Below are 22,576 nucleotides of genomic sequence, written 5' to 3' on the forward strand. Positions count from 1 at the left end.
GCCGGTCCAAATTGTCCCTAGGTGTGAATGAGCGAGCGAGTTGTCTGTCCCTGTGTACCCTGCGATTGGCTGGCAACCAATTCAGGGTGTCCCCTGCCCATTGCCCGATGATTGCTGGGATGGGCTCCAGCACCCCCGCGACCCTACTGAGGATAAGCGGTGCAGCTAATGAGATGAGATAATGAGATGTTAAAGGAGTTGCTGGAGGTACAAATTAAGGTCTGAAATGTAATTTCTCTTTTTCTAATTTCCATTTTGTGGAGTAAAGTAGTCTTGTTTGATTTTGAATATGCAATTAAAAAATGGGGTAGGCACTTGCGAGGTTCTGCTGCAGTCTACTCCCATTGGGCACATATTTACGTTTTATATCATTGTATTGTAATAGGCACGCAATAAGCAGTGCAGCTAATGAGATGAGATGAGATCTTTACTGCTTTTAATTGCTATAGTTGTAATTGCCAGTTAAAATACAAATACAGTATGTTTTTTTACGTCTGTAGTTGTCAATGGCAATGAATGAGTTAAAATTTTGCCCGCATTCAGGCTTGGGGTTTTAATTGACAATCAGACCAAAACCAAACGACAAAAAGTCTTATTTTTTTTCCTCCTGTCTTTTTCAGAATCACTGAGCTGACAGATGCAGTGAAGCTCCTCCGCTATCAAAACAACGATAAGGACGCCAGTCTGGACCTGATGGTGAGACTTGTGGAACTGAAGTCTGGTCTCAAGTCTTTGATCTACTTCCTTGTGTCTAGCTGGGAAATATCAGGCTTAAATTTTCCTTTTCTCTGACCGGCCTCAGGAGACAAGCAGAAATGAGGACAAAAGAGAGCTGGATGTTCTCCAGATTGAGAACTATACCCTTCAAAAAGTACTCGGCAAAGTCCATCAGGTCAGAACAAAAAGTGATATACAAATATTCAGAGTTCAACAATTTTACCAATTGATTGCCAGCTGGTGTCTGGCGAAGGTGAAATATGTGCATTTGGAGGTCATCATTGGACTGTTGACACTTCTTCAGGGATGAATTCTACCCTCACTGCTGTGCAGGATGTCCTTGACAAGCATAAGCAACAAACTCAGGTCTGTCGTTCTTTCATGACTTATACCAAATAAAGATAAAAATGACACATAATGTTCCAGGACCTCCGTGGTCGCCTGGAGGCCTCCCTGAAGGAAACCGACATGCTGCGCACTCAACTCCAAGAAAGCAACTCCGCCAGGATTGAAATGGAGGCGAATATTCGGGACGTCATGACAGGAAGTGAAGACCTCAAAAACACCTTGGTTGAAACCATCCGGGAGAAGGACAGATACCAGTTCCTGGTGGATGTCGTCTCCAGGTACCAGATAAACCTTCACTGCAGTGTATTAAGCTGCTCTGAAGAGCTCTTGTTCTTCATGGTAGCCCGTTACCAAGAACTAGAGGTAAGATCTTGGGCCTGGACCTGAACACAGCCTGAAATTCGAATTGGGTCGGTCCTAGAATGTCAATGTCGGGCTGGCTTCTCTCTCAGTTTTTTAACATTTTAAATTAACCACTGCGTGGCAACTTTCTTGTTATTATTTTTTTTTTTTCAATTAACCACTCGTCATGTGTTTCCTTTTCCTTGTGGAGGATTTGCGCACAAAAATGCATGCCCATCAGTGTGCCCGCGTGTGGTAGTTTGGGCACGCTAGTCCATGCGTGCTAGCTCCCGCGTGCTAGTTCGCGCGTGCCAGTCAGCCCCTTGCTACTCTGCGTTCAACATGGCTCGGGGTGCTTGTCACATGTTGGCCAAAACCACACTTTGTCCCTGTTCCTTACAAATAAATTATGAAAATTCGGGTTTACTTTGGGCTCACTTCTTCAAATCAACTTGATTTGATGGGCTCGGGCTGGCCGGGCTTTAATACCCGCGGGCTGGGTCAGGTCAGTTGGATTTTTTTTAGGCCCGATCTCACCTCTACCAGGATCTTATAAAAATACAAAGTCTTGCTTACGAACCATTAACTCAGTCAGTTTGTGCTCCCAGGGAGAAGCTTGACGTGGAACGGCTTTTAGAAAGAACACGACAGGAGTGCGACTCCATGCGTGACGAGCTGGAATCGCTAAGACTGCAGCACCGAGACGTCGAGCGCAAGTTGGGACGGCTGGGTTCTGAGGTCCATCAAGGGTAGTGAAATAAATAAATCTCATCTCATCTCATCTCATCAGCCGTACCGCTTATCCTCATTAGGGTCGCGGAGGAGGGCTGGAGCCCATCCCAGCCATCTCCGGGCAGTGGGCAGGGGACACCCTGAACTGGTTGCCAGCCAATCGCAGGGCACACAGGGACAGACAACTCATTCGCTCATTCACACCTAGGGACAATTTGGACCGGCCAATTCACCTGAAATGCATGTTTTTGGAACGTGGGAGGAAACCGGAGTGCCCGGAGAAAACCCACGCAAGCACGGGGAGAACATACAAACTCCGCACAGGATGTCTGGAGCTGGATTTGAACCCACGACAGGTTCCCATGACATGAACTGTGCCGCACAAGCGCTAACCACTGCGCCGCCGTGCTGCCCATAAATAAATCTATTAAAATAATTATATATTTTTGTATTTGGAGTTTCTATTTTAAAGTATATATTTGTATTTTTAAAGCTATATCGCATATTTCTAGCACCCCCTAGCGGTTAAAGATAATCATAATTCATTGGGAAAATTCCATAACAAGGAAAATTACATGAATCATGCTATAAACCTGTATCTTTTACAATACTCATTAGTTGCGAAAGTTCAATGTACTTTACATTACATGAGCCTTGCCTCGAGGTGTCTGACATAATTGTCTGCTATCGTGCTACTAAGGGTATTCAAAAACCAAAAATCTTCCAAAAAGCTTGGCAAAAAATGAGAAGAATAATGGTGTAGTTGGGCAGCACGGCAGCGCAGTGGTTAGCGCATGTGCGGCACAGTTCTGAGGTCATGAGATCGAACCTTGCTGTGTGGAGTTTGCGCATTCTCCCCGTGCTTGCGTGGGTTTCCTCCGGGCACTCCGGTTTCCTCCCACATTCCAAAAACACGCATGTCAGGTTAACTGGCAAAATTGTGTCTAGGTGTGAATGAGCGAGAGAGTTGTCTGTCTCTATGTGCCCTGCCCACTGCCCGAAGATAGCTGGGATGGGCTCTAGCCCCCCCGCGACCCTACTGAGGATAATCGGTGCAGATAATGAATGAATGGTGTAGTTTGGTCACTTTGAGTGTCTGTAGTTTATATTATTCCTTGTTCCTTTTAGCACTCGTTTTCAGTTGCATGACACAGTACAGCGGTATCTAGTGGTTAAATAATACACACTGTCTCTTATTGGATTATCTTATTTTATATATTTTTTATTGGTGTATTTTCCTCGAGTCTTATAGTGTTTTAACTACATGTTTTAAAAGTGCTTTTGGGCAACCTACCAAGACTTTTAATCCCGCTTAGTAGCCCATGCACGTTGACACATTAGGTTTTTTTATTGTTTTACTTTTTGCTCATTGATACGATATTGTGAGAAAATGCTTTTACGTTCCAGCGAGCAAAGCCTGGAGGAGCTGGAAGGGAAACACTCGGACCTCCGGCGTGAGCTAGTGGCAGCAAGGGAGGCCCTGAGCCAGTCCCGTCTGGAGAAAGAGGTTCTGGAGGAGGACAAGTCCAGCCTCGCTCTGGCTCTCTCTAAGGTTCGACCGCCAAAACTTGTCCATGTTTCCGGGGCGAGAAATAGATTGCTTGTTATTGCCGGCCCCCTGCAGGCGGAGGGTCGTGGCACTGCGCAGGAAGCGCTGGTGGCTAAATTGCACCAGCAGGAATCTGAGTTGAAAGACTCCCTGGCTAAGATGGTTGCCTTAAGTGAGGGCCTGGCCAAAGATAAGGTGGAGCTCAATCGCTTGCTGCTACAGGTCTGGAGTTTGAATAAATCTGCATCAAATGAGATCATTTTTTCATGTGTCCAGGTTAAAACCATTGCGATTTTTATCGCCTGTCCATATTCCATTACATTCATACGTTTTAGGCCATAAGTCAAAAGACGGACCTTGATCATCAGCGCCGTGCGACAGAAGCAGAACGGGCATTGGCCCAGGAGGAAGTGGCCCAGCTGCATCGGGAGATGGTTAACACCAAAGCTGAGAAGGAATCCCTAGAAAGCTCACAGCGCTACCTTAGGGATCTGCGGCGCATGACAGTAGAGGACCTGGACCGACTGCAGAGGGAGAACGTACACAACGTGGAGCAGCATTCGCAGGTTGAGGTTGCTATTGGTAGCACTTACCTTGTAGACATATTAATCACAAGTAGACCTACATAAAAATGCAGTATATGTCGTAGTATCTGTAGCACAAATTTAATGTTTTGGTTCGAAAAAGTTAAAAATTTAACAACTCTCATAATATCACAAATCCACACAAAAAATGCATAAGCAAATGAATATTTGCCATTTTCATATCAAATCAGCCATTTAGATCAGGGGTTGGGAACCTATGGTTTGAAAGCCAGATATGGGTCTTTTCATGAGTACATATGGCTCAACGATAAAATTCTGCTCATGCAAATTTTCTCTGCGTCGTTCGGAATCTGATTTGCTCCAAGCCGAGTTCAATATGTGCAAAGCCAAAGAAACTGTAGACTCGGGACCAGCTTGGTCCAGCATATATTGGGCACAGTCTCAACTTTCCTCTCCAACGTTCGCTCTCTGGACAATAAACTGGACCATTTAACAACTGGAAGTGGCATCGAACCGCGAGATGACGAACTGCTGCGCTAAAATTCTGACGAAATCATGGTTAATCTTATCTATCCCAGCTGACGCTCAAGGAAACTGTGCGGTCATTTCGTTCTGTATACACGTGTACACGAATGACAATAAAGTAAATCTGAATCTGAATCTGAAATGCAGTTTACAGTCGTGACGTTACACTAACAGACCCTGTTTTGGCTGTACTTTGCAATTAATTCTTTAATATGGAAACACATAAAATAATCTATGTTCACTGTTAAGACACTTTATAATGAAAACTCACAGAACAAAATGTAAACACCCAAAACACCGGCAAAACACCAAGAGCAATTCGATTGGGTGAGCGGTAGGGGTGGGCAGATCTCTGCACACATAGCACGCTCGCCTCTGTCTTACACCCGCCCACTGCACTGAACGAAATACATCTATAATCTTTTCCTTTGCAGTTTTTTTGTGACATTTTTAAACAAGAATTCTTCTTGCACCTTGTTTGAAACCATTTTTTTAAAAGTGAAGGTCAACGATCTTAAATAACTGCGAGAGGGAGACAAGTTTCAAATGTTATATATGTTAAAATGGGACAGGTTCTGGCATTATTTTTGTTTCATAGATTTTATCAAATCATCTAACATCTCACAGTGAAATGAAAATCAACTTTTATCCGGTGAGCAGGTTTAACAGATTTGTTCAATTTTGTCTTAAAATATATGGTTTGGATCTCTCTCCTAAAATATTTTGCTATTTGGGTCAAAAATGTTCCAGACCCCTGATTTAGCTCATTCACTGCAATTGCTGGCTATAGGCGTCATTGGCATTAACTAATTCCCTGCCTATAATTACGGTTGACGTTATTGGCATTGAGGCAGTTATAGAGGAGGATCATTCGAATGTTTCCTTTAGATAGGATTTCTAAATTTGTTTCTGCCGTTATCATTTTTAAATTAAAAGCTTTTTACATCAAATAATTGACTAATGCAGGGCAAGTTTTTTTTAAGTACATGTGGTTTGAGCATGTCAGAAGATGTTAACAGCATGTTGTAAAACAAAAAACTAATAAAGCTCCAGAATTTGTAAATCGTGAAACATTTTTGGCTCTTTGAACTATGCTACTGCAAACACAAAGATTACAACATAACCTTCTGTATCACTTTTATCGACTTAAAACTGATATTGTTTTTGTCTGAAGTGCTATTAATAGTATTTTATGGGCCAGTAGGGATAGAAAATAGCTCTCAAATACAAAGAAGATAAATGGAGCGTCAGAGTGCTTTTTTTTTTTTTAGATGAGAGAGTCATATATTTTCACTGCCAAACTCTTCTCATTCTTTGCCCGCTGGAGAACGACAAGAATCTTCCTCTGCTTTATTATCGCTCGAGCAGGACCTCCGCACTTGAGCTCAGGTAGTTTTTAACAAACCAAACAAATGGACAAATTCCATCCAAACACACGGAGATAAGCGAGCTGTGAAAATAAATGCCAAAAAGCTTGGGTGTCATCCAGCCGGAGCCAGGAGACGGGTTGCGCTAATATTTAGTTTGACTTCAATTTAACCTGGATGGAAATCAAATTACGCTGATTGTTGATTTTTTAAACCTTCTATGGCACTGGAAAAAATATAATAAACATGAGAGGGAGTTGAGGGCTGTTATTAATGCTGCCACTGTGTTTTCGAGGCAAAAACGTGCACTATTTCAAGGTCCTTTTCTCATGTTTTTTATATACATCCCCCCTAGAGGATTTTGGGTAGACAATTTTACTTGAGTTTTTTGGGGGGTCCTTTCAAAGGGACATTGCGCATATTTTAGCGCCTATTAGTGGGAGAAAAATGTAGGTATAAAAAAACATTGATTTGAGTAATAAGCAAAAATACATAAACTATATGTGTTTTTTAAAAAAATACTCCTAGGTCGTTGAATTTGCATGAATTTTACATAAAACGAGGCTCACCTCGATGGAGCTGACATAATTGTCCGCCATCTTTTTGCTATGGGTGCCCCCAAAAACCAAATACCTTGTGAAAGGCTGCGCAAAAAAATTAGAACAATAATTGTGCAGTTTGGACACTTTGAGTCTCCTTAGTTTAATTATTTTTTTGTTCTTTGTAGCACTCGGGTTCGGCTGCACTCAACAATGCAGCGTCATCTAGTGTCAAGTCAAGTCACATTTGTTTGTATAGCCTTTAAAATCACAAAATATCACAAAGGACTGCTCAGGCGATCATATATTACTCAGTGTCCCTTTAACTTAATTTAGTTTTTGACACTACATAACAGCAAGAAGAATTGTATGTGTCGTACAACGTTTAGCAGCTCCTGGTCGTTGTAAACACATTGAAACTGCATTAACTTCATCTAAAACATATTTTTCTAGAAAATAGGCAAGTATCTTTGTTTTTACATGCGTTGTTATTTTCTGATTGTGGCCTGTGTGTATACAGGTAATCAGACAGATGCACACGTTAACAGAGGAGCTCCGTGAAAGTAAGAGTAAGCTGGACAAGCAGGCGGCAGCATTGGAGAAGGTCATCGCAGACAGAGACGGCCTGGCCAAGGACAAAGCCGCCTTGGAGGTCCAGCTCTCCTCAGCCGAACGCAAAACATGCGAACTCGCGCAAGAGATTCGAGCACTCAGGTGAGTCATAGACAGAACAAAGATCAGTGATAACTAAAGTAATTACTGTAAATTCCGGACTATAGAGCGCACCTGATTATAAGCCGCACCCACCACATTTCAAGAGGAAAACTGCTTTTATACTTATACAAGCCGCACCTGTATGTAAGCCTCATGCGCCCACATTAAAACATGTTACACAATCACAAAAGTAACCCAAACCCGACTTTACGTCCCGCGATTGTAACTGAATATAAAGTACACAGTCCAAAAAAACCACAGCCGGCTAAATGAATGGAAAATTATACCGGTACTTAAGGTTTGATGCAGACCTGCAGAGTCCGGGTCCCGTTGAAAGTAATCCAAGGAAAAAAAGTCTATATTTCCAAAGGTAAGGGTGGGATAATAATAATAATATAACTTTCATCCCAAACCGTGACTGTGACAGGTAGCAACACGCTACTAGCAACACGCTCGCAAAACAGTAAACGGGTCTGTTAGAAAAACATTTCATACTTGTAAAATTCACGGTAAACCGTCCTCATCTTTCTCCTTATTCCGCCATCAAAGTCGTCTTCCTCAGTATCGGAAAGAAACTTTGTCATATAGACGTCGTCCCACGCTCCCTTATACCAAAACACACTAGCAACACGCTCGCAAAGTAAAGTTTACGTGCAATAGCTCTGTTTCCTTCTTTATCGGATTGCTCGATTGCTTTTAGCTTGAAAGCTGCGTCATGTGCCTTTCTTTTTGCAATTTGCATGATGAGGGTAAGTTTACGCTAATTTAATTTTTGCACAAGCTAAGAAGTTGCAGTCTTCCTCGGCGCATATATTCCAGCGGTCTAAATCTGACTTTTTGTACTCGAGCGCCGCTGGCGGCCGTTAGAAAAAATTACATAAATCACTGAATAAGCCGCAGGGTTGAACGTTTGGGAAAAAAGTAGCGACTTATAGTCCGGAATTTACAGTAGTCATTGTTGTCATTTGCTCTAAGCTTAAAGCGTAGGAGGGGGGAAATAATCACTCAATTCTCACCATGCTTGTGCTTCCAGAGCCGAGAAACAGTCCCTGGAGGCTGCAGTGTTCCAGAGCCAGGAGCTAACCTCGGCCCTGGAAGTCGAGTGCAAACGCGTGGAGGCTGAGAGACACAGCTTGCTGTCGGTTAATGAAGCCCTTACACGTAATTAAAACACTTCCTGTCTCATCTGTTCTGTTACCCCTTATTTTCAATGTGCCAAACCCCAAAGACTTCCTAAATGACAGATACGTTATCTAAGAGCTACAGAACAGCAGCACATATAAGGAGATTACTTTCACAGCATGTCACTCCCAGAAGCATGCCATTACACTAGTGGTGGGCAAGGTTTTTGGGTAACGGGCTGCATTGGGTAAAAGATTTGACAGGGGTTGGGATCAGAAGGAAAAAAATATTGATTTATTTTGTTTCTTGTATCTGCTTATAGAGTCTCGATTCGACACCAAGGCAATGCGTGAGGAAAACATACAGTGTATCCTATTTTTCTAAAATGAATGAATAAACGCACACAAGCATAAAGGTCCAGCATTGTCGGGCATTCTACTTGGGAGAAGTTGGTAGGGCTGTGGTTTGTTGAAAAAAATGTCAGGGAGCCACTAGGAAGCACCGAAGAGCTGCATGTAAATTTTTATGAAAATTGGTCCAGCCGTTTTGGGGCCGAAAAGTCAAATACACGCACACGTATGCACACACACACTCAAATCGGGATTTACAGAGTATTTTAGACAGTTATATTTAATTTTCCATTTGTCTATGAATACATTAATTTTATACATTTTTTAAAACACTCACAATTAGAGCAAAGTAATATAATTGTATATTTATTTTATCTTATTTTTATTGTGTACACAGGTAATATATTTTTACGCTCTAAATGTGACGATATGCATTTAAAAAAGTCACAATACAGGTGCTCTGGTTTGAATGACATGTTTAATAAATATCTTGATAAATGAAATAAAATACACGAGAAAATAAAGAAAAATCCACAGGTAAAAAATTATATTAAAAGTGACATTTACACAATCTGAATTTATACCATGTTTTCTCAAATATGTACAGTGGCTTGCGAAACTATTTGGTCCCCTTGAACTTTGTGACCTTTTGTCACATTTCAGACTTCAAAAAAGATATAAAACTGTAATTTCTTGTGAAGAATCAACAATAAGTGGGACTCAAGCATGAAGTGGAACACACTTTATTGGATATTTTAAAAAATTTTAACAAATAAAAAGCGAAAAACAGGGTGTGCAAAATTATTTAGCCCCTTTAGTTTCAGTGCAGCAAACTCTGTCCAGAAGTTCAGTGAGGATCTCTGAATGATTCAATGTTGAACTAAATGACTAACGATGATAAATGGAATCCACCTGTGTGTAATCAAGTCTCTGTATAAATACACCTGCAGTGTGATAGTCTGAGAGGTCTGTTTAAAGCGCAGTGAGCATCATGAAGAACGAGGAACACACCAGGCAGGTCCGAGATACTGTTGTGGAGAAGTTTAAAGCTGGATTTGGATACAAAAAGATTTCCCAAGCTTTAAACATCCCATGGAGCACTGTGCGAGCAATAACATTGAAATGGAAGGAGTATCAGATCACTGCAAATCTACCAAGATCGGGCCGTCCCCCTAAACTGATCAGAGATGCAGCCAAGAGCCCCATAATCACTCTGGATGAACTGCAGAGGTCTACAACTAAGGTGGGAAAATCTGTCCATAGGACAACAATCAGTTGTATTCTGCACAAATCTGGCCTTTATGAAAGAGTGGCATTAAGGAAGCCATTTCTTAAAGATATCCATATCAAGTGTCGTTTAAAATTTGCCACAAGCCACCTGGGAGACACACCAAATATCTGGAAGAGGGTGCTCTGGTCAGATGAGACCAAAATCGAACTTTTTGGCAACAATGCAAGACGTTATATTTGACGTAAAAGCAGCACAGCTCATCATCCTCAACACACCATCCCCACAGTCAAACATGGTGGTGGCAGCATCATGGTTTGGGCCTGCTTTTCTTCAACAGGGACAGGGAAGATGTTTAAAATTGATGGGAAGATAGATGGAGCCAAATACAGAGCATTCTGTAAGAAAACCTGATGGAGTCCACAAAAGACCTGAGACTGGGACGGAGATTTGTCTTCCAACAAGACAATGATCCAAAACGTAAAGCAAAAGCTATTAGCTACTAATGGTGCACCAAACAACATATCAAGGTGTTATAATGGCCAAGTCAAAGTCCAGACCTCAATCCAATCGGGAATCTGTGGAAAGAACGTACTTTGTTTGACCTTGTACTGTACAGTAGGGTGGTCCTTAATGGGGGTCGAAATTTTTTTTTTTGAAATATTGGGCTCTGACCCCCCGCATATGTTCTTATATCGATAAAAACACACTGTGTGCAATTTTGAACAATTTGGATAATATTTAGAGGTAGCTCAACGACTTTGAAATTTCCCAAAATGGTAAAATTTTGGCAATTTTCGAGAAAAAACGGAAATCTTAACCCTATGTGTACGGCGTTTTAGAACATCCAATTTCAGTCCATTGCTTATAATTGTAACACAAGAAAAGTTACAAGTAACTTTGTACACTAGGTCTGATATAATGTGCGAAAAATCCTTATTTTTCATACCAAAATTTCAGAGGCCTTGAGCGACCTCTAAATATCCTTTGATTTTGATGAAACTTTGCCTAATTACGTTTTGTATATATTGGAACATATTCAAGGGGTCAGAGCATGAAATTTTAAAAGTCGAAAAATAAGGACCACCCTACTGTACAGTGATTCGAAAGCCACGCTACACATTCTGGATTATTTTTCATACTTTCATTGAGGAAACAATTTTAGCGAGTCATTGTGTCTTTAAACAACCACTAAAGTGTAATTTCTAAATATAGTCAGCAAATTTAAATTTAAATCTGAGGTCTTGGAACATTCAGGAAGTTTCCTGCTGGACCCTTTTAAGTAGCTTTTGGTCAGTATTGGATTATCATTTTGTATTCAGATGTCTGGCTCTAAATATGTCAAGAATAATTCTGTGCTGGGTTAGTTCAATTTAATCCAATTGAATGTTTGTAGGAAAAAAACATCAGTAAGCCAGCCTCGGGGGCGGCAGGGACTCAGGAGGTAAGGCGCTCGTCTGGGGGTCAAGAGATCGCAGTTCAAATCCCGGCTCCTCCGTGTTACATGTCGAAGTGTCCTTGGGTAAGACACTGAACCTCAAATACCCCCAATAAGCACGTTACATGGCTGCATGGCAGCTATTGGGAAATGTGAAGCACACAGTAAAGCACTTTGGGAAGTCTTGACTTGAAAAGCGCTATATAAATGCAGATCCTTTAATTTCATTTCACCTTTGTCCATTTTTACTGTAAGTTTTAGATTTATTCTAGCAGTGTATATATCTACTTTTAGAAATCCTATCTTGAAAAAAAAAGGCATTTTGTTTGGTTTACAATTGTATATGTTTAGGAGATGTTTAAAAACACTGTCATCATAGACCATGTCAACCAGCTTCACTTTTGTGCAGGTGATGTCGCCTGTCTGCGTCTGGATGCAGAGCGAAAGATTGTTGAAGCTGAACAGGAGCGCAGGGACACTGATAATAAGCTGCTCCAAGTAGAGAGGAAGGCCCTAGAAAATTTAAAGAACCAGGACCAGCTTCACCGTCAACAGTTGGAAGACGAACGCAGACTGAAGGTTTGAGCGGGAATTATAATTACAATAATGATCCTACGATGGGATGATGAGAAGGCATCACATGTGTTGGTGGTGGTGTGCAGGAGAAGGAAGTTGGAGAGTTGACAAGGCAGCAAGAGCAGCTGCGCTCACGCTACCAGGAATTGGTAGAGCGCAGCAGCCAGGAGGCGGAAAAGGCAAAAGAGGAGATGCTAACAGCCCAGCAGGACTGCGAGAGAAGAATCATGAAGGTTCACAGTGAAAAAGAGCAGGTTGGTTTGAACAACACAAAAAGGAACAAATGCACCCTGCTATCCATTTTTCATCTAGTTATTTTTAAAGGGACACGGTCAATGTTCCCTCTAATTTTCCAGGGGTCTGAGCGTTCACACAAAGTCGGTGAGCAACGCTTGAAACAACAGTGAGCAACCATCATCCCAAGTGTGGCAAGATAAATAATTATCAAACATGTCCAAAACTTGACATCAAGTTACATTTTGCTGAGTTTCCGGCAATGCAAAATTATTTTTCTCTTTTGAATGAATTGACTCATGTACTATCGCAAATGTTGTGCGGCCCACAAACGTCATTTGTTCTTACAATTTTTTTCACAACATATCCATTTCTTTTTTTTTCCTGATATATTTTGTCGCATAATATTAACATTTTTGGGGGCTTATTTAGTCGGTTGCAAGATACAGAACTGTACTTAGTCACATTTTTTAGTGGAAGTACAATGTTGGCAACAAGATTCACTTGATACAATTGGAAATTATTTGAATGAAACACAAACTTTTTCTTTTTTTTTTCGTGGTTTTTTGTTTACTTATTTAAAAAATTCCTTTAAAAAAAGTCTCATTGTGTTTATTTTTTCCGAGCTGTTACATTTTTCTTTTTGTTCTCTGTTTAATTTTTTCTACGTTTCTTTCTTTTCTTTTTTTCTGGATTTTTTCTAAAAAAATTTCCTTCTTTTTTTCTCTTCCTTTAGTTTCTTTTTTTTTCCCCAGCTTTTCACAACTTTTTCATTTTGGTATTTTTTTCCTTTTTGTTCTATTCGCCCCTTCTTTTAAGTCATGTTGTGCATAATTTTACATAATATTTGGTCATGTTGGGATTAAAGAAGCAAAAACAACCTGAAGAGCCGTTTAGGACCCGAAAAAGCCGGATCCTTTTAGTGAGCCGAGCTGAAGAAGCCGGTTCTCGACAAACTCTACTAAATTTACTTTTCAACTTCGTTCGACATTGACTTCAAAAAACCGTATTTAGGACACAACGGGAACCCGTGTATTTTTACCTTTATGCATTGTAACTTTGACTTAAGTCGCTTCTTAATTAGTAATTTTGAGCCCTCATTTTTGTGCGCTGGCTTAGAGGGAACACTGGACACGGTGATATTTGACCAAATGAAGTCACTGTATTGTATCAAGTAACTAAAAATGAGTGCTGCAAACCATTCAAAAGATTACAAATTACGGAGACTTACGGACCAAACCACACAACTTGTTTTCTAGGTTTTTTTGCCCAGCGTTTTATAAGGTTTCTGTTTTATTGGGGTGCCCTTAGCAGCAAGATGGCGGACAATCATGTCAGTTCCTTCTAGGTACAAATTATCCATAGATAATTATTATCTTTTTCAAAATAGAGACAAAACAAGTTAAAAGATGAATAAAGCAAATGAAAGCTGTTTACTGATTATTTAGAATCTTTTTTTTATTATATTTTTGTCAGGGACAAGAGTGAAGATTAGTGCAGTAACGGAGGTCTTTTATTCGGACAGGGTTCGGTACACTGGAAGTCATGTAGCAAGACAACAAATGTGGTCCAAGAAACAGGCGAGAGGTCGGTGATCCGGTAAACCAGCAAAGCCGACAGTCCAAGAGTTTGTCAGGCGGTTCTTGTGATCGGCAAGGGCAGACAAGAGTTCAGTTCACTGGAATAACAAGACGGTTAGACCAGATTGCTTGCGACCTGACATGGAAGGCAACAGACTAGCACAGAGCCAAGAGAACAGAGTGTTTAAATAGCGACAAAGGAGAGTTGTGATATATATATATATATATATATATATATATATATATATATATATATATATATATATATATATATATATATATATATATTAGGGTGGTCCTTAATGGGGGTCGAAATTTTTTTTTTTGAAATATTGGGCTCTGACCCCCCGCATATGTTCTTATATCGATAAAAACACACTGTGTGCAATTTTGAACAATTTGGATAATATTTAGAGGTAGCTCAACGACTTTGAAATTTCCCAAAATGGTAAAATTTTGGCAATTTTCGAGAAAAAACGGAAATCTTAACCCTATGTGTACGGCGTTTTAGAACATCCAATTTCAGTCCATTGCTTATAATTGTAACACAAGAAAAGTTACAAGTAACTTTGTACACTAGGTCTGATATAATGTGCGAAAAATCCTTATTTTTCATACCAAAATTTCAGAGGCCTTGAGCGACCTCTAAATATCCTTTGATTTTGATGAAACTTTGCCTAATTACGTTTTGTATATATTGGAACATATTCAAGGGGTCAGAGCATGAAATTTTAAAAGTCGAAAAATAAGGACCACCCTAATATATATATATATATATATATTTATATACATCCATCCATTATCTGCACCGCTTATCATCAGTAGGGTCGCGGGGATATATATATCAAAATAATTATCAGGGGATAAAAAATGTTTAAATATACTGCTTTAGCTGAAATTCCACATTTAAGTGATGATTGCTGTCTTACTTGTCAAATGTGCCTCCATAAGATGAAATATTGGAAAAATTCCATTAGGAAAGCCTCACTCAGGACCTTAAATAAAACCATAGACTAACAAGGAGTAGGAAAACTTGCCTCAATACTTGTTAAACAGACTTCTGTGTGATAAATATGAATCATAAAAAACCCTTTAATACACCGATACCAACATGCTCAAAAACATTTTAGTAATATGGTGGAATTTATGTGGAAAAGTTTTAATTGTGCGTCTGGTGATCAGGCTTTGTCCCTGAAGGAAGCGGAGAAGGATTCCCTGTTTGAGAAGCTTGCAATGCTCCAGAAGGATCTCAACTCTGTAACCAATGAACTGGAGCTCACTCGAAAAGAAGCGCTCACTGCCCAGGACAAGGTTGCCGTCAGCATTCTTCAATTACAAAGATTTCCTTCATCAAGTTACCACACTTATCTTTTTGTTGTCCTTTTGCAGAATGAAATGGCGGTGCTTCGGCGTGAGACACAGCAGCTGCGATCCGACATCGAGGCATCACTTAAATCGCATGAGGCGGCCGAGCGAAGCGGACACGAGAAACTGCAAGAGCTGAGCCAAAGGGAGCAGGCCGCCCAGCACCAGGTCAGAAAAGTCTGTTGAAATTGAGTTAGACTAACAAGCAAAAAAATTACTGAGCTCTTACTATGCTAACTGAGGCGTATGCGTCGTTTTGGAGGAGTGAAGGAGATAAAAACACAACTCAAGAATCAGGTATGTGTGTCGAAAAACGCATGTGGTAACTGGGACGAGCTGATGCTGGCGGTGAGCGGTCTCGAGCACTCAGCCCTCTGGAAATTCTCATAACTTGGATTTTCTCGGGCAAGACCTTTTTTCTTGTATTTTGAATTTCTTGTAACTAGAGCAGGGGTGTCAAACTCTTTTTAACTCGGGGACCACACGATAGAACAAACATTCTGTCGGGGGCCGGACTAGTAGATTAAAGAGAATGAAAAAGAGGGATGAATAAAAGAGAAAGAGGGAGGGAAAAGGAGAGAGGGCGGGACAAAGAAAGAAAAAGAGAGAGAGGGAGAGAGCGTGAGAAACAAAAGAGATAAAAAGTCGTGAGAGAGGGGTAAAAGAAAGCGAGAGGAAGAACGAAATCCAAAGAAAAATAGAAAGACAGAAAGAGAGAAAAGAGAAAAGAAAGCACGAAGGGTAGGAAGAGACAAAGAGAAAAGGAAAAAAGGAAGTTAGAGCAAAAGAAGTTAAAAAGACAGGGAGAGAAAGAGACAAAGAGGAACAAAGGAAGAGAAAAAGAGACACAGAGAATGAAAGAGACAGAGAGTGGGAGAAAAGGGGTGGAAAAAAGAGAAAGAGAGAAATAAATACAAGTACAGTGTCTTTGTGAGAGGAACCTGGCTTTGGCACTATCAAGTTGACATTTCAACCTGCAGCTTGTTTTTCTCTTGCGCTTCTCTGAGTGTTGTCTCGCGGGCCTGATCTGGCCCGCGGGACGCCAGTTAGACACCTGTGAACTAGAGTAATTTGTACGTAGAGGGTCCACTATACATTTAATAATGCTGTAGTGTGCAAGTGTATAATAGTGAGGACTGTAGTTGAGAAGAAAACTAAAACAAGGATCACACATTCATTTTTCCGACTGTCTTTAATTTTCCTCAGGAGGGACCAAAAACATGGATGACAGCTACCCAGGTCCTTCAATGAGCTCAAAGTCAGCTCATAAAGAGGAAAAGTGCCTTTCCATATCTTGATTTAGACTATTTCTTCCTGGGGAAAGAACAGATGTTTATCTTTAGGGGGAATTCGGAATTAAGGGAAAGGGTAGTATCCTGTCTTTAATCTGGCATATTGTAGTGAAGATCCCCCCTTACAAGATGGCCACCTTTGAAAGTGTTCCCATAGATATGTGAAATGCTTCAAATAATTTCTATGTGTACTCTTGAAGGTGAGTTATGCTATGTGGATGCCTAAGCCGTTAGGCCACTATAATTTTTTGGTATGTTTTTTTTTCTGTTTCACCACATTTCATAAGAAGGACTACTTTTGCTTGGGGTCTGTGACATGTTTTTTTACCCACAGTTGTTGTGTTCCTCATTTTACAGTTTGTGGGCCTAATTGTGCCCAGCCTTCCTCATTACTTTCTTTCTTTCCTTCTTTTCTTTCTTTCTTTCTTTCCTTCTTTCTTTCTTTCTTTCTTTCTTTCTTTTTTCTTTCTTTCTTTCTTTCTTTCTTTCTTTCTTTCTTTCTTTCTTTCTTTCTTTCTTTCTTTCTTTCTTTCTGTCAGGAACCAGAACAAATACAGGACCAAATCAAGTGACGTTCTCACACAAGCCTTTTATTTTACGGGAAATGGGGAGTCATGCACGTTAGGCAGCCGGTCTGGCGTGGAAAAACCGGAAGCCAGAGACCGACGAGATTGCTAACGAATCAGGATAACGAAAATAAACAGGAAAAACTAGACGCGAACAAAAACTGGAGAAACTAACAAACAGGAAAAAAACAGACGGAAACAAAACTGGAACCCCAAATTAAACAGGACAAAAAATAAACGGGAACAATACCGGACTTGAAATACCAACAGCCAAAGAGCACCGAGTCAGAACCCACGTCTTGTGGGGCAGAAGCTCGTTTGACGGGCTGACAACCGAAGCAAGAGAGCGCTGAGCTTTATATAGACAGAAATGCAATCCCTCAACAAGCCGCAGCTGGCGCCCCACGGGCGGGGCCAATTGAGCACCATGACACACACACACGGTGGGGCCAATTGGGCACCATGGCAACCGTGACACACACGGGCGGGGCCAATTGGGCACCATGGCAACCATGACACACACACACGGGCAGGGCCAATTGGGCACCATGGCAACCGTGACACTTTCTTTCTTTTCTTTCATTCATTAATCTTTCCATCCATCCATTATCTGCACCGGTTATCCAGAGGAAACTCACGCAAACACAGGGAGAACATGCAAACTCCGCACAGGAAGGCTGGTAGCTGGATTTTGTCCCATGACCTCAGAACTGTGCCGCCGACGCACTAACCACCCAGCCGCCGTGCCGCCCAGTCATTTTTCCATTTAAGGATTATTTTCACCAGTACTGGGCCAGAAAAAAAAAGCTAAATGATGTATTTAGTTTTTTTTCTATATGCCAATATAATCTTAAATCAGATGCCTCGACAATATATGAGGAAAATAGATAACGGAAGCCAATCCATTTTTTCTCGTATGTATTTACGCACACACGTTGTGATTTAATTATCGATTTGTTTATAAAGGGACAATTTCATCCAATTGGTTTTGAAACACACAAAATATACGAATAATTATGATAATTTTTAAATAAAAACTTTAAGAATAATGGCAAAGTGATATCTCCCCTTTTAAGCACTAAATACGATGATTCACTCTGAAACACTCAAAACAATAGTGCTACTTCAGAAGTGTTTTATTTCATACTTTTACAACATCCAGTAAACATACTCAAAACTCCAGGTTATTGTTTGACAACACGCGTCTCTTTTTTTATGCTTCTCTCTCTTGGGGGCCGGATTAAATCTGTTTGCTGACCCATGATGTATTGTAGACACTCCAAAAAGTGTCTATCCATGTTTGTTTGTTTGTCCAGTGATAAAGAACACACGACCATTATGATTAACTCGGTCTTCCTTTTCACATCTCACGCATCTCGTTTTTCAATATTCTGAAGTCTTTTCAAAGGGTTACTCCACAGTCTTGTGTACTTTTTTTTCAAACGTTGCACACTACATCGTTTTTATGGGAGGTGGGGGAGGATCAGTGAACTCAAATATTTAAATTTGCCATTGATAGTCATCTTATTCCTGTGGTTTTTAGAATACAATCTCTAGCATTGTTTTTCCATGTCAAGCCATTCAAATCAAGTCATTTTTATTTGTATAGCCCTTAATCACAAAGAGTCTCAAAGGGCTTCACAGGTTATTAGATAGACTATTTTTCCAGACTATTATTACACCATCCCTTGATCTGGAACCAACATGAGGGCAAGGAAAAACTCAAAAACCTCAACATGAGGAAAATGAAGAAACCTTGAGAAGGGACCGCACATGTGCCATCCCCCTTTCAGGATTACCAGACAGCAAAGGATGTTGCAATCACAAATAATACAGATATTGTCCAAGAAAAGTATAGGTTATTCATATGCTATAGAGTAGAAGTGTGTTTTAAGCTTAGATTTAAACATTTCCACTGAGGTTGCAGAACGGATCTCAGGGGGCATTCCATAAACCGGTGCCCGGATGGAGAACGACTTATTTAGTCAACCTGGTTTGCCTCATGTCATTTGTTTGTATTTCTGCATTTTCCTAGTCCAGCATTTCGTCACCCCTAAATGTTATCTTTCTCTATTCGGTTCACTCTATTTATTTCTCCGCACTAAATTCAAATCACAACTCAAAAGAGTTAACAAAAACTGAACACGAGTTGCTATGTCAATACACTCGTATGTCATGACAAAATGACTAAAAAGCGTGTTTGTTATTGTATTCGTTTGGTTGGGGCACCTAGCCCACATCCACATAAAAGCACAGTATTAACCAAACAATGCACCCTCATTCATTTGACCTGATGTCATTCGTATAAGAGCGACACAGCAGGAGGAGCTGGACAGCATCAGTACAAGTAGGGCCGGTTGGACAGCAGTGGGCTCAGGGGTCCCTGGTACCGTATTATGAAATCAAAGTTCGTGTTAACCCCTTGTGTAAATAAGCCAGCAGTGAAGGGGAGTGGTTGGGTGTTTATTTTCTCCCCCTTGTAACAGCAAAAGGCTGGCTCCACAGGGACCCTCAGTGGTACCCTTCCCACCTCCCCCTTCATATAACCCAACACTGGCCTAACTCATCCCGAAGAAGAGGAATGAAAAAATGCTTATAAAATGAAAGGCTGCACGCAGGGATGAACAGACCCCTCACACTGTCAGGTCTCAGGGGTATACGATACTTTTCTGCCAGTTGTTAGCGCCAAAGATTCCCTCTTTAAAAGCAAGACGTTTGTGGAGTTCATACGTAGAGTCTTCTGTTATGTGGCGAGCCATCCAAGTTGGCTGTCGAGCTGCACCCACAAGTAGTAAAGAAAACGCCAACGTTGCAGAATTTACTATCAGCTATCTATCAACTGAACATAGTTTGGATGCAGTTGATGGTTACCAGCTTGGTTATATGAGCACATTTATGTGCCAAAATAAGGCTAATTACCCATAATTAGCAGTCTAGTAGTCTAATAATTCTTTTAACATTTTTAGAGATTGATTTGGACTTGAGTAAGGAACGCGCTTGTTAATTTCAATGACAGTTAATTGCAGTTCTTCATCTATAAGCGACATTTAGCTTTTGTGCATGTATGTTGTTTTCCTAAGCCCAACAGTTATGCTTGTGAGTTTACAATCATAACCTTGGCTGCCAAGATGCTCAGAAAAAACATTTTCAGTGGCTCTTTTAAATATCACGTACTGCATGACAATTTTGTCTTTTATGGGTATTCATCAAACACTCTAGCAAAAATCTACGTACTCGTTACGATTACTGTAGCTTTTTTTTCTCTGTGGATATAAGAATTTCAACTGTACTTAGTTCAAAAAATATTTCTGTAAACAATAATTTTCATCAAAATTACCTGCTTCTGAGTAAAACTGGTCATGATAGCTTGTTTTTCTTTTTTATGTATTTACCCTATGAAATATATTCAGTGGGTCACATGTGTCAAAGTCAAGGTTTGCTGACCAGATCCTTCTCAGAAAAAGGTTTTCTATGGTCCCAGAAATGATTTTGAGTCACTATTGTATGTTACACTAAGAATCGTGATTGTTTTTTTTTTACTTCACCTTGAAGAAAGTGTCGTTTCGAATTCATATTTTTTGCACTTTACTGTATCTAAAAAATCTTTCAGTCATCAAATGAGAGAAAATAGCTATTATATTTTTTTCTTTGAAGTAAATTTTGCCCAGTTTTGCTTAAACAGAACTTAAAGGCTACTGATGCCTGAATAATACCGGCTTCTTTCATTATAATTAATTTAATGGGAATTTTTGCACAAAATAAATATATCTTATTTGCCTGTTGAAAAGCAAAGATTATTTATCTGATCATATTGGAAAAAATGTATCTCCTTTCAATAGGTTTACTTAGGTTCACTAAACTATATGCTTCATGGATAAATATTTCAACATTCGAACCGTCTGACCCGTGGCTTTCAGCCATTTTTTAAAATTCAGCATTCTATCCATTTTACTTTGACACCCCTTTTATAGGTGATTTCAAATAGAAACTTTATTTGTCTTTTTGTCTTTTTCTTGAGACTGCAAAAACTGGATTTGATGTACAGTAGTTAGTTAAAAAGGTCTATTCAAAGTCAACTGTCAGATTAAATTCTTTTCGATGTCTAAAACGTTTTTCAACGTCCCGAATAAATACTAATTGGCGTGATCAGCTTGTTATTCCTTATGTGAGTTTATGAGCAGAACTCAGGCATCATCCTGTGTGGCCTTTTCATCCTCCCCCACACGCTCAGATTCAGGGGAATGTGCTGCTGTTTATCATGCTCCTCTGCGGATTTTTGACACCACAAACTCGGCGAGGAGACGCGAGCTGGCCGTGTGCCCGAACGGCTCTCAGCCCTCGTCCCTGATAAGGCCCGTTCTCCCCCGGGTCAAATATAAATATATATATTGAAAAGGATGCTAATATAGGTCATGGGTTTATTCTGCTCTGTTTATGTGAGCTCATTCATCCATTTGGATCCAAGCTAGACTCCTTGTAACTTTTATTTCTCATTACCAGTCTCATATTTCTCGTTAGTAGCAGCTTCAACTTTTTTCCCACATATTTGGAGGAATACGGTATTTGTTTCCTGTTGGAATTAACAAAAAATAAATTGTTTTTTTTCCACTTTTCCATATTAATTGTTGTATTCAGTGGGTCTAAAGATAAACACGTTGAGTCCAATGTAATAAATAAGTATGCATGTAATAAACCTACTAGTGTTTGTGAGTAATAATCCTCGTCAATCCTTGCCCATCATTTGTAAGGTGGAAATTCTTCAAGATCAACTTCAGGACACCACCAAACGACTTAAGGAAGCTCGGAGGGAGTTGGCCGACGCCCGACAGTCCCTCCAGGAGAGCTCTCAAGGTTTGGAGAAGCAACGCAAGGAGGCTATCAACCTTCGGCGGTTACTAGAAGACGAAACTAGTGAGAAGGAAGTTATTCAGTCCTCCAACCAAGAGCTGCGGACTTCTGTAAAGCGCGTGGAGAGTGACAACAGCAGGTATGGTGTGTCCTTTCTTTATTTTTTTAATTTGTGCAATTACTTTTTGATCTGAACAAAATTATTTTTGTTACCTATAGTTATCTCATAGATGGTAATTCAGAGGTCTCACCTGAGATTTAACTAGGGTTCAAACCAGGGTGTCTCACACTCAAAGTGAGAATACCCGTAGTCCACAGAAATCCCTCCCATTAACACTTTAACTTTAACAGTCTCACTGATTCACGGACTCTTATCATGCATTGTGTCCTGCCTTCTGATCTGCTAAACAGCTGTGCAAAGTGCATGTATTGGTAAAAAAAAGTGAATAAATAAATGTTTTTGGGCGGCATTCCAGCTGGGTGGTTAGCGCACAGCCCCACGATGCGGAGGTCTAAGGATCAATTCTATCTATCTTGTTTCGATGTATAATAGACAGGGTTGGGTAGGGTTACTTTAACTTGATTACTTTCAATTACTT

At 40.3% G+C, this 22,576-nt stretch overlaps 1 protein-coding gene across 1 annotated transcript in view; it reads left to right on the plus strand.

Annotated features, from left to right (window-relative positions):
• Window positions 1-22,576, plus strand: part of crocc2 (ciliary rootlet coiled-coil, rootletin family member 2) — a 52,741-nt gene that overhangs the window by 11,161 nt on the left and 19,004 nt on the right. The window contains exons 10-24 of the mRNA XM_088350229.1: window positions 621-696; window positions 803-892; window positions 955-1,083; window positions 1,144-1,343; window positions 2,016-2,156; window positions 3,547-3,691; window positions 3,764-3,910; window positions 4,024-4,254; window positions 7,185-7,378; window positions 8,412-8,539; window positions 11,926-12,095; window positions 12,179-12,346; window positions 15,089-15,223; window positions 15,296-15,439; window positions 21,878-22,116. Coding sequence (XP_088206355.1) covers window positions 621-696; window positions 803-892; window positions 955-1,083; window positions 1,144-1,343; window positions 2,016-2,156; window positions 3,547-3,691; window positions 3,764-3,910; window positions 4,024-4,254; window positions 7,185-7,378; window positions 8,412-8,539; window positions 11,926-12,095; window positions 12,179-12,346; window positions 15,089-15,223; window positions 15,296-15,439; window positions 21,878-22,116 — 2,337 coding nt within the window. The remainder of the gene's footprint in view (window positions 1-620; window positions 697-802; window positions 893-954; window positions 1,084-1,143; window positions 1,344-2,015; window positions 2,157-3,546; window positions 3,692-3,763; window positions 3,911-4,023; window positions 4,255-7,184; window positions 7,379-8,411; window positions 8,540-11,925; window positions 12,096-12,178; window positions 12,347-15,088; window positions 15,224-15,295; window positions 15,440-21,877; window positions 22,117-22,576) is intronic.

The sequence above is a fragment of the Urocampus carinirostris genome, chromosome 12, assembly GCF_059441175.1.
Source record: "Urocampus carinirostris isolate Australia breed hairy pipefish chromosome 12, RoL_Ucar_1.0, whole genome shotgun sequence".
Taxonomy (NCBI): domain Eukaryota; kingdom Metazoa; phylum Chordata; class Actinopteri; order Syngnathiformes; family Syngnathidae; genus Urocampus; species Urocampus carinirostris.